This window comes from Gopherus evgoodei, chromosome 13, assembly GCF_007399415.2.
Source record: "Gopherus evgoodei ecotype Sinaloan lineage chromosome 13, rGopEvg1_v1.p, whole genome shotgun sequence".
In the NCBI taxonomy this organism is placed as follows: domain Eukaryota; kingdom Metazoa; phylum Chordata; order Testudines; family Testudinidae; genus Gopherus; species Gopherus evgoodei.
In genome coordinates this window covers 20179932-20193038 of record NC_044334.1, presented here as the reverse complement: position 1 = coordinate 20193038, position 13107 = coordinate 20179932, and the positions used below count along the sequence as shown (strand labels likewise).

At 55.4% G+C, this 13107-nt stretch overlaps 1 protein-coding gene across 6 annotated transcripts in view; it reads right to left on the bottom strand.

Annotated features, from left to right (window-relative positions):
* Positions 1-13107, bottom strand: part of CABIN1 (calcineurin binding protein 1) — a 235001-nt gene that overhangs the window by 36904 nt on the left and 184990 nt on the right. Inside the window, exon 35 of one of the 6 annotated variants that reach the window (XM_030582451.1) lies at positions 9690-9719. The exons of the other annotated variants lie outside the window; for them this stretch is intronic. Within the exon in view, the coding sequence (XP_030438311.1) occupies positions 9705-9719 (15 nt within the window). The 3' untranslated portion in view covers positions 9690-9704. Of the gene's footprint in view, positions 1-9689; positions 9720-13107 lie in introns of those variants that run through there. 6 annotated transcript variants of the gene reach the window in all.

Sequence of the window (13107 nt, the reverse complement as noted above, 5' to 3'; positions counted from 1 at the left end):
GTGGGGGTCACAGCAGAGGGCTGGGGTGCTCGGCTCGTGCGCGTGCTCCCAGCGCCCTGCACTGAAAGGCTCATGGCAGGGGCCTGGAAGGGATGTGCCCTGTTCTACCCCCTTCCCCAAGACCCCAACCCTACCTCTCTCTGTCTCCTCTATGGAGCTGTGGGCACGCTGCCCCTCTTCCCTCTCCCCCTAGCAAGGGCCATCAGCTGATTGGAGCAAGGACGGAGAGGGGGCGGGATAGGAAAGCACCACACTGGGGGAAGAAGCCGGGGAGGGGGAAGCTTGGTTGCCGCAGAACCAAGCTTCTGCCTCCTGCCCCCACAGGGGAGAGTGGTAAGCGGGGCGGCTGAGTGGGGCTGGGGGCCGGGACCACAGCAGGCAGCTGTGTGCCGCTCAAAATCGGCACACATGCCGTAGGTTGCCAACCCCTGGTCTACACAATAGCATAATTTGCCTGTCCCAAAGCAAGTGGATATAACCCATGGAAGCCTCAAAATGGTGAGCAAGCACAGAGTCAAGGGGGACTGATTGTTTCACGGCTGTACTGTCATCTAGGTTTCTGTACCTTGGAGAGAGCCAACAGCTGCAGGGGGCCCCTCTACTGAACACTGTCCCCACATTTTTCACAGGAGTTCGTCCTGGAAGACATCTCACTGCTGAGGGTGACTTGGGAAGCAAGGGAGGGTCTTCCACTACAATGTGACTTCCGCCCTGGCCCATATGCAGCTTGCCTATGTGCAGCAATGGTCCCCCTGCCCCTCACGGCACAGGGCGCAGACATGTTAGTCTAACTCAAGAGCCCACATTGAATAACTTCCTTCCCAAAATAAAAGCTGCTTACCGGGCACCTCCTCTGGTGTTTGTCCTTCCCCAAGCATCGGCCACTGCGACTGGCTACCTTCCTCCTGGCTTGCAAGCAGCTCCTGGCTGCATGCATCTAGGGATGCCGGGACATCTTCCTCCTCCTCAGCACCCTCGGTCCCGCTTTCCTCCTCCCTTGTTGAACTGGGCTCTGAAGTGTCCACGGTGGTACTCGGCATGGAGGTGGGGTCACCCCCAAGTATCGCATCCAGCTCTTCGTAGAAACGGCAGGTCGCGGGGGCAGCACCGGAGTGGTGGTTTGCCTCGCGGGCTTTGCAGTAGGCATTCCGCAGCTCCTTCACTTTAACCCTATGCTGCAGTGTGTCCTGGTCATGGCCCCTTTCCATCATGTCCCCTGATATCTGCCCAAAGGTATCGTAATTCCTATGGCTGGAGCACAGCTGAGACCGGACAGCTTCCTCCCCCCAAACACTAATGAGGTCCAGCACCTAGCCATTGCTCCAACTGGGGATTGCCTGGCATGTGGAGGCATGGTCACCTGGAAAGATCCATTGAGAGCACGCCATGCCTGGCTGAGCAAACAGGAAGGGAATTTTCAGAATTTCCAGAGCCCATTAACAGACCAGGGCATCCACACTGGCACTGCGGTGCTCCAGCAGGGGCTCAAACGTTATTCCACTCCCCGAGGTGAATTGCTAGGACTGCTCTAGCCATGGAGTCGGAGTGCTCTCCGTGCCTTGCCAGTGTGGACACATCGTGAGTTAGAGTGCACGGGGCTGCTTTAATGCACTCTAACTCGCAAGTTTAGCCATGCCCTTAGTAGAGAAACTGACTTAAGTTCATCAGAACTACTATCTATTCCCACTGCTGATAATAAGCAGGCATAGTAAAGACAAGACACTAAGAAGGGAGAACACTTTTCTACAGCACATTTTTATTTTTTTTTTTAAATCAGGAGGGTATCAATGATGTTCTGCATGAATGAATGCATCCAATATCTTTCTGGGACTTACTTCCCTCCCCTGCCATTCATCTCCAGTAGAAAACTGAGTATTAGTGTCAAGCTTCTACCTGTGTTTTATGTGGTTTCTATGAGGAGAATGTTCTATTTTGTTGTGGTACATAGAGTCAAAGCTCTGACTATTCCCTTCCAATCCACTGCAGGATGTAAACTTTCCCATTCTCACTGCTTTTAAAATTAACGTAAATGTGTTTCACAAATGTGAAGAGGCTTCATGCTTTTTTCCACATATACGATAAAGGTAGCAAGTCTCAGAGGGAACTGGTGCCTTTGAGGAACTGGTACAGGAGGAGGAAAATTCTCTCTCCTCTCATTCCCCCTCAGATCATTTTGGTGGAAAAAAGACGGTTACTCACCTTTGTAACTGTTGTTCTTCGAGATGTGTTGCTCATATCCATTCCAGTTAGGTGTACGCGCCGCGCGTGCACATTCGTCGGAAAACTTTTACCCTAGCAACTCAGTGGGCCGGCAGGTCGCCCCCTAGAGTGGCGCCACCATGGCGCTCCATATATACTCCTGCCGGCCCACCCGCTCCTCAGTTCCTTCTTGCCGGCTACTCCGACAGTGGGGAAGGAGGGCGGGTGCGGAATGGATATGAGCAACACATCTCGAAGAACAACAGTTACAAAGGTGAGTAACCGTCTTTTCTTCTTCGAGTGATTGCTCATATCCATTCCAGTTAGGTGAATCCCAAGCCTTACAAAGGCGGTGGGGTCGGAGTGAAATGTGGCAGAATAAAACTGCCGAGCCAGAGGCTACAGCCTCTCTTGACTGCTGAACCAGGGCATACTGCGAAGCAAAGGTAAGGACCGAGGACCAATGGAGCTTCGCGACAGGTCTCGTGGGTAGAAACACGAGCCAGCAAGGCGGCAGATGAAGCCTGAGCCCTGGTAGAATGCACGGTGATGTGGCTTGGGGAAATATGAGCCAAATCAGAACAAGTGGGGATGTCCGCCATCACCCAAGATGAGATCCTCTGAGAGGAAAACAAGCAAGCCCTCCCTTTGGCCCGCTACCGGGGCAGAGCTGGGGCACCTTAGGAAATGATTCTGTCAGCACAACATAATGCGAGCACTCCACAGATGTCCAAGGAGTGCAACGGTTATGCCCATTGCGTTGAGCTGTGGGTAACATGAAAGGCCAAAACACCTTAGGGAGGAAAGCCGGGTGCGGTCACAACTGCACCTTGTCTTTGTGGAACCTTCGTAAGAGCTCTGATCTCAGAGACCCGTCTGGCCAAGACTAGGTTGAGGCCCCAGGGCGGGGCTGGGCGGCGCACCCGAGGGTGCAAGCGCTCCAAGCCCTTGAGGGACCTCGAACCCATAGAGCGTGGGACACTGAACGTCCATCTTAGCCTGCTGGAAGGTAGGGACGGCTGCTGAGAGTATCCTCAGCGATGATACCGCCAGATCCTGCCGCTGAAGGCCAGAGGCAGGCCAAATAGAGGGGATCGAGACCTCAGCAGGAGCAAGATCGAGCGTACTGCAGCTGTAAAGGAAACGCTTCCACCTGGCTCGGTACGTTGACCAGGTGGAAGGCTGCCTGTCACCCCAACTCAGGTACGCAGGAGCCACCGTGAGGCGAAGAGGCTGCAGGTCCGAGTGACGAAGCCTGTCATTGCCCTGAGTGATGAGGTCTGGGCTGACAGGCCGAGCAACGTGGTATGTCAGTGCTGCCTGGACCACTCTGGAGTGATCATGATGACGCACGCTCCGCCCCTGCGGAATTTGAGCAGGACGTAACGAACCAGTGGGAACAGCGGGAAGGCATAATGCAGTTGGCCGTTCCACGGTATCAGGAATGCGTCCAAGATCGATTCCGAGGAGAGACCTTGGAAGGAGCAGAACACCTGGCATTTCCTGCACTCGCGGTGAGCGAACAGGTCTGTGTGAGGAACCATTTCCACTTCCGGAAAGCGGGACGCCTCACATGGGGCAGAGTGATGACTCGTAAGACAGGAAAGACCTGCTGAGTCAAAGAGATAAGACGTTCCGAACGCCTGGGAGAAAGGACGTCGCCAGCTCCATCGAGCGGGCCATGCAAAAGACCCGGAAATGGATGGCCTCCTGACAAAAAAGGGGGGAGGACTATGTCCCCCCTGAATGCTTATGAAGCACCTGGCCATTGTGTTGGCTGTAAACACCGAGATACAACGGCCTCGCAGCTGCCGCTGGAACCCCTGGCATGCCAGGCGGACTACTCTGATTTTTGGGGCATTAATGAGGAATGCCAGCTCCCTAGAAGACCGAAGGCCTTAAGCTCGGAGGTGACCATGAGCACTCGAGCAGAGAGATGATGCGTCCGCCGTCAGGGGCAGTGAGGGCTGGGGCGGATGAAACCGCATCCTGTCCACACCAAGGAGGGGGTTAGCCACCACTCTAGGGAGCCTAAGGCGTTCGAGGGAACGGTGACTACCATGACCATTGGCTCCCTGTCCAAGCGGTACGCCGAGGTGGGCCGGACTTGGAGAGGACGGAGGCGGAGCTTGGCGTGTTTGGTTACAAACTTGCGGGCAACCATGGACCCAGGAGACTGAGACAAGAACGAGCTGAGGTCGTTGGGAAAGCCTTCAGACCTCAGATGATTGATGCCATCGCCTAAAACCGCAGTTGCGATAAGCAGGCTCCGGCTAGGTAGGAGACCAAGATAGCCCCTAGGAAGCCCAACCTCTGCGTGGGAACCAGAGTGGATTGCTCTATAGTAATCATCAGGCCTTGATCTGTGAATAAGACCGTGACGATGCCCACGGCTGAGTGGGTTGTGTGTCAGAGTCTCCTCGGATAAGCGAATCGTCCCAATACGGAAAAACGCATATCCGACATAGCTACGGTAGGCGGCGACTATGGCCGTAAACCGGGAGTATTCACCGCTGGCTATAAAGCGGAGGCATCTCCCGTGCAGAGGGAAGATGGCATTGCGAAAGTACGCGTCCTTCCTATCCAGGGCGGCATAGTAGCCCCCAGGAGGCAAGGATGGAATAATGGTTCCCAGGGATACCATGCAGAACTTCAACCTTATCCCAAACCGGTTGAGTCCATGCAGGACCAGGGAGGTCTGAGACCTGTGTTCGAGTGGGGAACTAGGGCATAACGGGAGTAAAACCCCTAGCCCCTTTCGTCCGCTGAAGGGGGACAGGGCTGGAGCAATTTAAAGGTGGTACCTATGCTCCATCGTGCGCAGGACCCAGCGATCTAAAAGTAACTGGGGCCATGCCAGGAGAAAGCGGGATCAGGATCCCGTCCTGCGACTGGTACACCGCCCTCCGACGAACCTTGGAAGGTCCGTCTTTGGTCCCAGTGGTAATTGCGAGGGACCTCGACTCTGGCTTTTTAGGGGGCCTGACGTTTGTCTGCGACCACCTTGGCCTTGCCGTTTTCCAGAGTTCTGCCTCTGGCTAGGCACAGAGTATGGCGGCTGGGGCCATAAAGGCCTGCGTTTGGTCGCAAGCGTATACACGCTGAGACGCATTAGGACCCTATTGTCCAGCAGGCTTCGCAGTCTGGGGCTGTCTCTGCCGCGAAGATGCCTTTACCAACAAAGGGTAAATTCTTTCCCCCGTCCTCCAAGACGGCAGCGAACTCTAGGTGGGAGGTTCGAGGGAGAAACTCCTCCACCCAGGTGCTATAATTATCGCAGCTAAGCAAGGCTTGTTGCTTTGCTACCCAGAGGCGCAGGGCCCCTGCAGAGTACACCTTGCATTCGCCAAGGCTCTTTCTGCTTCGGGGCTGGCGCCCGCTGGCCATGATATCAGGATCGTGGTCCTGAGCATAAAATCTGCGCATATGGGATGACACGGATGCGTGTCCGGATGGCCATGGAGGTACTAAAAGAAGGCACGGGCCGAGTCTCTGACTCACTCGGACCTTGCCCAACTCGGCACCGGGGACCGGCATCGGGAGGCGTATCGGTACCTGGAACGAGATCCAGACCCGCAACCAGAACGGTGTCGGGAGGTCGACCGAGATCTCGAGGCTCGGAGAAGAGCTACAGGAGTCAAGGTACCTGCCCCGGTGCCAGATGTCGGAACGGTGCCGATAGCGGGTCGGCGAACGGGATACCGACCGGTGCAGCGAGTGTGACCAGTACCGAGGAAAACAGTACCGGGACTGCCAGTGGTGTCCGGCGTGCCGACAGGACTTGGAGTGTCTGCGGGACCGTGATCATGGACGGTGCCGCTCTGCTGTACTGACAGGGGACAGTCCCTTGAAGAGACTGTATTACCCGTACCGGCGGTGCCCGGGTCAGGCAGCACTGACTCTGTCATGGCACTGAGAGCCCTCGCCGTTGGTAACATCTCCGGCGTGCAGGGAACAGCAGGCTCAACCACAGTGCGTACTGGGGAGCTGTCAGGCACCGGATTCGACGGCCCTCGTGGGGCCGGGATCCACGGTACCGAGGTCATCAGAGCTTCGGTAGGTGCCGGTGCCGGGCGAACCGAGTTAGATAAGCTGTCTGGCTGCGGTGCCGTCAGCACTGAAGCAGCGGGAGTAATACGCTCAACCACGGCGCGTGCCGGGGAGCCGTCGGGCACCGGATTCGATAGCCCTTGTGGGACTGGAATCGACGGTGCCGATAGAAGCAGCCGGAACAGGAGCTCAACCACGGCGCGTGCCTGGGAGCCATCAGGCACCGGATTCTACGGCCCTTGCGGGACCGGGATCGACGGTGCCGACGTCATCGGTGCCGCAGCAGGTGTCGGTGCCGGGCGATCCGACTTAGACTAGCTCTCTGACCGCGGTGCCGTTGGCACGGAAGCAGCCGGAGCATTAGCTCGACCACGGCGCGTGCCGGGGAGCCGTCAGGCACCGGATACTACGGCCCTTGCGGGACCGGGATCGACGGTGCCGACGTCATCGGTGCCGCAGCAGGTGTCGGTGCCGGGCGATCCGACGTAGACGAGCTCTCTGGCTGCGGTGCCGTTGGCACGGAAGCAGCAGGAGCAATACGCTCAACCACGGCGCGTGCCGGGGAGCCGTCAGGCACCGGATTCTACGGCCCGTGTGGGACCGGGATCGACGGTGCCGACGCCATCGGTGCCGCAGCAGGTGTCGGTGCCGGGCGATCCGACGTAGACGAGCCCTCTGGCTGCGGTGCCGCTGGCACGGAAGCAGCAGGAGCAATACGCTCAACCACGGCGCGTGCCGGGGAGCCGTCAGGCACCGGATTCTACGGCCCGTGTGGGACCGGGATCGACGGTGCCGACGCCATCGGTGCCGCAGCAGGTGTCGGTGCCGGGCGATCCGACGTAGACGAGCCCTCTGGCTGCGGTGCCGCTGGCACGGAAGCAGCAGGAGCAATACGCTCAACCACGGCGCGTGCCGGGGAGCCGTCAGGCACCGGATTCTACGGCCCTTGTGGGACCGGGATCGACGGTGACGACGTCATCGGTGCCGTAGCAGGTGTCAGCGCCGGGCGATCCGACTAGACGAGCTCTCTGGCTGCGGTGCCGCTGGCACGGAAGCAGCAGGAGCAATACGCTCAACCACGGCGCGTGCCGGGGAGCCGTCAGGCACCGGATTCTACGGCCCTTATGGGACCGGGATCGACGGTGACGACGTCATCGGTGTCGTAGCAGGTGTCAGCGCCGGGCGATCCGAGTAGACGAGCTCTCTGGCTGCGGTGCCGCTGGCACGGAAGCAGCAGGAGCAATACGCTCAACCACGGCGCGTGCCGGGGAGCCGTCAGGCACCGGATTCTACGGCCCTCGTGGGACCGGGATCGACGGTGCCGACGTCGTCGGTGCCGGGCGAGCCATCTTAGACGAGCTGTCTAGCTGTGGTGCAGCTGGCACAGAAGCAGCAGGAGCAGTAAGCTCTACCACGGCGCGAGCCGGGGAGCTGCCAGGCAGCGGATTCCCTGGTCCTGGGGGACTGGAATCGACGGAGCCGAAGTCATCGGTGCCTCTGCAGGTGACGGTGCCGGATAACGCAACTGAGGCGAGCTCTCTGGCTGCGATGCAGGTGGCACGGAAGTAGCGGGAGCAGGGGGCTCAACCACGGCGCGTGCCGGGGAGCCGCCAGGCACCAGCAGGAATCGTAGACTCTCTCGACCTCGGAAGAAGGGAGCGGTGCCGAGTCGACATCGGTGCCGGCGACGGTCGGTGCCGAAAGGCCTTGGTGGTACCGGCGGGGTCCGGTGCCGAGGAGGCGCTTCTGCCCGCCGCTTGAACATCGCTCCGCGCCCAAGGTGGAGGGGCAAGTGAAAGTCCCGCACCTTTTTGTTCTCGGCTTAAAAGCCTTGCAAATGGGGCACTTATCTGTCAAGTGTGATTCCCTGAGGCACTTCAACAGGAGTCATGTAGATCTCTCTTCGGCCGCGGCTTCTGGCAAGCCGGGCCCCTTTTTAAAACCCGGTGAGCCATGCATGGCTCCGGCACTGGGCTCATGGAAGGGGCTACTTCCTGAACCCCGCTAACTAAACTAACCATACAAATATATATATAAAAGTGTTATAACTGCATAATTATATACGAGAAAACGAGTAGCTAGGGAAGTGGAGGTCAGCTAAGCCGCGCTCCACTGTTCCAACGACCGACACGGGCGGTAAGAAGGAACTGAGGAGCGGGTGGGCCGGCAGGAGTATATATGGAGCGCCATGGTGGCGCCACTCTAGGGGGCGACCTGCCGGCCCACTGAGTTGCTAGGGTAAAAGTTTTCCGACGAATGTGCACGCGCGGCGCGTACACCTAACTGGAATGGATATGAGCAATCACTCGAAGAAGAACCTCTAGTTTCCTCAATAGGGGCCAGGATTTCCTGTAGGTCCTGACCTGTTAAAGAGAAGAGTATGCAGGAACTCTGCTTTTGCCTCATATCTACAACAGCATATAGAGAGAACCAGCAAAGGCTGAGGCTTTTATGCTGTATTGGTCACATGACTGGTGATCAAATGATGCGTAATAGGAAGAACTATATCTACTTTGGTCAATGTTTACTTTACATATCCTATGTTCTTGTGTTTTTATACATATATCAAAAGAGGTTTAAAGCAAAGGTGCCCTTTGGTACGGGATCAGACTGAAACCTAATTGAATAAATAAAGCTATGTGGCTATGTAGATTGTGTGATCTCTTCTTAGGCTATATATAGCTAGGTGTCTAAGTCTCTTTCTATGCTTCTATAGTCATCAACAGATTACTCTTTTCTTCCTTTTCTATCCTTTCTTTGGACTCCTCTTAGGTAATTATCCTTAGGCCTCATGGGAACTGCAGGATCTATAGAGAAACCCTTCTTAAACAGAAGATATAAAGGTACAGAAGAAGCAGAAAAGCAGCTACTGACCTAGCCTTACAGAGGAATAACCTTCTCCTGGAGTATAAGCTCAGGAAAAAATTCCTTGCAGTTTTTCTGTAAGGCACTTCAGTGTGGAGACAACAAGTAGTAAAGAAATTGAGTATTACACCTGGCTTAGAGTAAACCATCTGCTGTGTTTTATCCTTTATACTATATCTCTGAGGTTCTCTATTGACAACTGAATCAGGGTTTTCTTTTTATCTTGTTTCTTGTACGCACTGTTATTTTATCAGGATATGACAAAATTCTGAAAATAACAGAAGTCCTCAAGGCTCATTAACTATAAAATGTCTGGAGTAGTTTACGACATTTAGCCTCAAGGATACAAAGATATCTGCAACACTCTCAAAAAGGTACAAAGATAAGATCCAGACTTTTAACTGTAGAAAAAGCAAATATTGTACTTAGAAGTGAAATAAGAGTGCTGTATCCTTCATACTACCAACTTTCTACAATTAGAAAATATTTATTGGGAAGCCTATACTGACTACTGAGTTCCAGGTTCAAATTTTACCCTAAATGAAATGATTTCAGCATGGTCTCAGTCTTCCTGTTGGTAGATGGAGTCCTTACTCATTCACATTCTGGAAAAATAACAACCAGAATGTGAAGTCTCAGCAGTTGGAAGCTATCACATGGAGTACTGGAGTGGTAACAGCAGCCATGTTGCACTACGTTACCACTTCTATTTCTCCCTAGAATTCTATTTGCTGAAAACTATCTGTTCACATTGTCTTTCTACATTTCTCCATAGTGATATTTGAAACAAGACTTCTGTCTATACTTTCTCCAATGTACCTTTAGAAAAGACGGTTACTCACCTTTGTAACTGTTGTTCTTCGAGATGTGTTGCTCATATCCATTCCAGTTAGGTGTGTGCGCCGCGCGTGCACATTCGTCGGAAAACTTTTACCCTAGCAACTCAGTGGGCCGGCAGGTCGCCCCCTAGAGTGGCACCGTCATGGTGCTTGATATATACCCCTGCCGGCCCGCCCGCTCCTCAGTTCCTTCTTGCCGGCTACTCCGACAGTGGGGAAGGAGGGTGGGTGTGGAATGGATATGAGCAACACATCTCGAAGAACAACAGTTACAAAGGTGAGTAACCGTCTTTTCTTCTTCGAGTGATTGCTCATATCCATTCCAGTTAGGTGAATCCCAAGCCTTACGTAGGCGGTGGGGTCGGAGTGAAATGTGGCAGAATGAAAACTGCTGAGCCAGAGGCTACAGCATCTCTTGACTGTTGAACCAGGGCATACTGCGAAGCAAAGGTATGGACCGAGGACCAATGGAGATGCGCGACAGATCTCGTGGGTAGGAACACGAGCCAGCAAGGCGGCAGATGAAGGCTGAGCCCTGGTAGAATGCACGGTGATGTGGCTTGGGGAAATATGAGCCAAATCATAACAAGTGCGGATGTACGCCATCACCCAAGATGAGATCCTCTGAGAGGAAAACAAGCAAGCCCTCCCTTTGGTCTGCTACCGTGACAGAGCTGGGGCACCTTACGAAATGGTTCTGTCAGCGCAATATAAATGCGAGCACTCCACAGATGTCCAGGGAGTGCAATGGTTGCGCCCATTGCGTTGAGCTGTGGGTAACATGAAAGGCCGAAACCACCTTAGGGAGGAAAGCCGGGTGCGGTCATAACTGCACCTTGTCTTTGTGAAACCTAGTGTACGGCGGAACCACCGTAAGAGCTCTGAGCTCAGAGACCCGTCTGGCCGATGTAACAGCTACGAGGAAAGTTGTCGTCCAAGACAGGTATAGCAGAGGGCCGGTCGCGAACGGCTCGAATGGGGGAGACATAAGTCTGGTTAAAACTAGGTTGAGGTCCCAGGTTGGGGCTGGGCGGCGCACCCGAGGGTGCAAGCGCTCCAAGCCCTTGAGGGACCTCGAACCCATAGAGTGAGAGAACACGGAACGTCCACCTTAGCCTGGCTGGAAGGTAGAGATGGCTGCCGAGTGTACCCTCAGCGATGATACCGCCAGGTCCTGCCGCTGAAGGCCAGAGGCAGGCCAAATAGAGGGGAATGAGACCTCAGTAGGAGCAAGATGGAGCGTATTGCAGCTGTAGAAGAAACGCTTCCACTCGGCCCGGTACGTTGACCAGGTGGAAGGCTTCCTGTCACCCCGGCTCAGTTACGCAGCAGCCACACCGTGAGGCGAAGAGGCTGCAGGTCCGGGTGACGAAGCCTGTCGTTGCCCTGAGTGATGAGGTCTGGGTGGGGTGGCAGGGTAATTGGGTCGGTTATTGACAGGCCGAGCAACGTGGTATATCAGTGCTGCCTGGACCACTCTGGAATGATCATGATGATGCGCGCTCTGCCCCTGTGGAGTTTGAGCAGGACCTAATGAACCAGTGGGAACAGTGGGAAGGCATAAAGGAGTTGGCCTTTCCACGGCATCAGGAATGCGTCCAAGATCAATCCCGAGGAGAGACCTTGGAAGGAGCAGAACATCTGGCATTTTCTGCTCTCGCGGTGAGCGAACAGGTCTATGTGAGGAAACATCTCCACTTCTGGAAAGCAGAACACCTCACATGGGGCAGAGTGATCACTCATAAGACAGGAAAGACCTGCTGGGTCAAAGCGCCAAGACGTTCCGAACGCCTGGGAGAAAGGACGTCACCAGCTCCATCGAGTGGGCCATGCAAAAGTCCCGGGAATGGACGGCCTCCTGACAAAAGGGGGGGAAGACCATGTCCCTCCCTGGTTATTTATGAAGCACATGGCCGTTGTGTTGGCTGTAAACACCGAGATACCATGGCCTCGCAGCTGCCGCTGGAACCCCTGGCACGCCAGGCGGACTACTCTCATTTTTGGGGCATTGATGTGGAATGCCAGCTCCCGAGAAGACCAAAGGCCTTAAGCTCGGAGGTGACCATGAGCACTTGAGCAGAGAGATAACGCGTCCGTCGTCAGGGGCGGTGAGGGCTGGGGCGGATGGAACCGCATCCCTGCCCACACCAGGGAGGGAGTTAGCCACCACTCTAGGGAGCCTAAGGTGCTCGAGGGAACGGTGACTACCATGACCATTGGCTCCCTGTCCGGGTGGTAGGCCGAGGTGAGCCGGACTTGGAAAGGACGGAGGCGGAGCTTGGCGTGTTTGGTTACAAACTTGCGGGCAGCCATGGACCCAGGAGACTGAGACAAGTACGAGCCGAGGTCATTGGGAAAGCCTGCAGACCTCGGATGATTGTTGCCATCGCCTAAAACCGCAGTTGTGATAAGCAGGCTCCGGCTAGGTAGGAGACCAGGATAGCCCCTAGGAAGTCCAACCTCTGCGTGGGAACTAGAGTGCATTGCTCTATAGTCATCATCAGGCCTAGACCTGTGAATAAGACTGTGACGATGCCCACGTGCTGAGTGGTTTGTGTCTCGGAGTCTCCTCGGATAAGCGAATCGTCCAGATACGGAAAAACGCATATCCGACATCAGCGAAGGTAGGCGGCGACTATGGCCGTAAACCAGAAGTACTGATGGTTGGCAAGAAAGCGGAGGTATCTCCTGTGCGGAGGGAAGATGGCGTTGCGAAAGTACGCGTCCTTCCTATCGAGGGCAGCATAGTAGCCCCCAGGAGGCAAGGATGGAATAATGGTTCCCAGGGATACCATGCGGAACTTCAACCTTATCCTAAACTGGTTGAGTCCGTGCAGGACTAGGAAGGTCTGAGACCTCCATTCGAGTGGGTGACTAGGGCATAACGGGAGTAAACCCCCTTGCCCCTTTCGTCAGTCGGCGTCTGCACCTCTTGTACGAGGAATTGCTCGTGAGAGGGGTCCCTGAAGGGGGACAGGGCTGGAACAAATTAGAGGTGGTACCTATGCTCCACCGTGCGCAGGACCCAGCGATCTGAAATTAACTGGCGCCATGCCAGGAGAAAGCGGGATTGGGATCCCGGCCTGTGACTGGTACACCGCCCTCAGGCGCACCTTGGAAGGTTCGTCTTTGGTCCCAGTGGTAATTGCGAGGG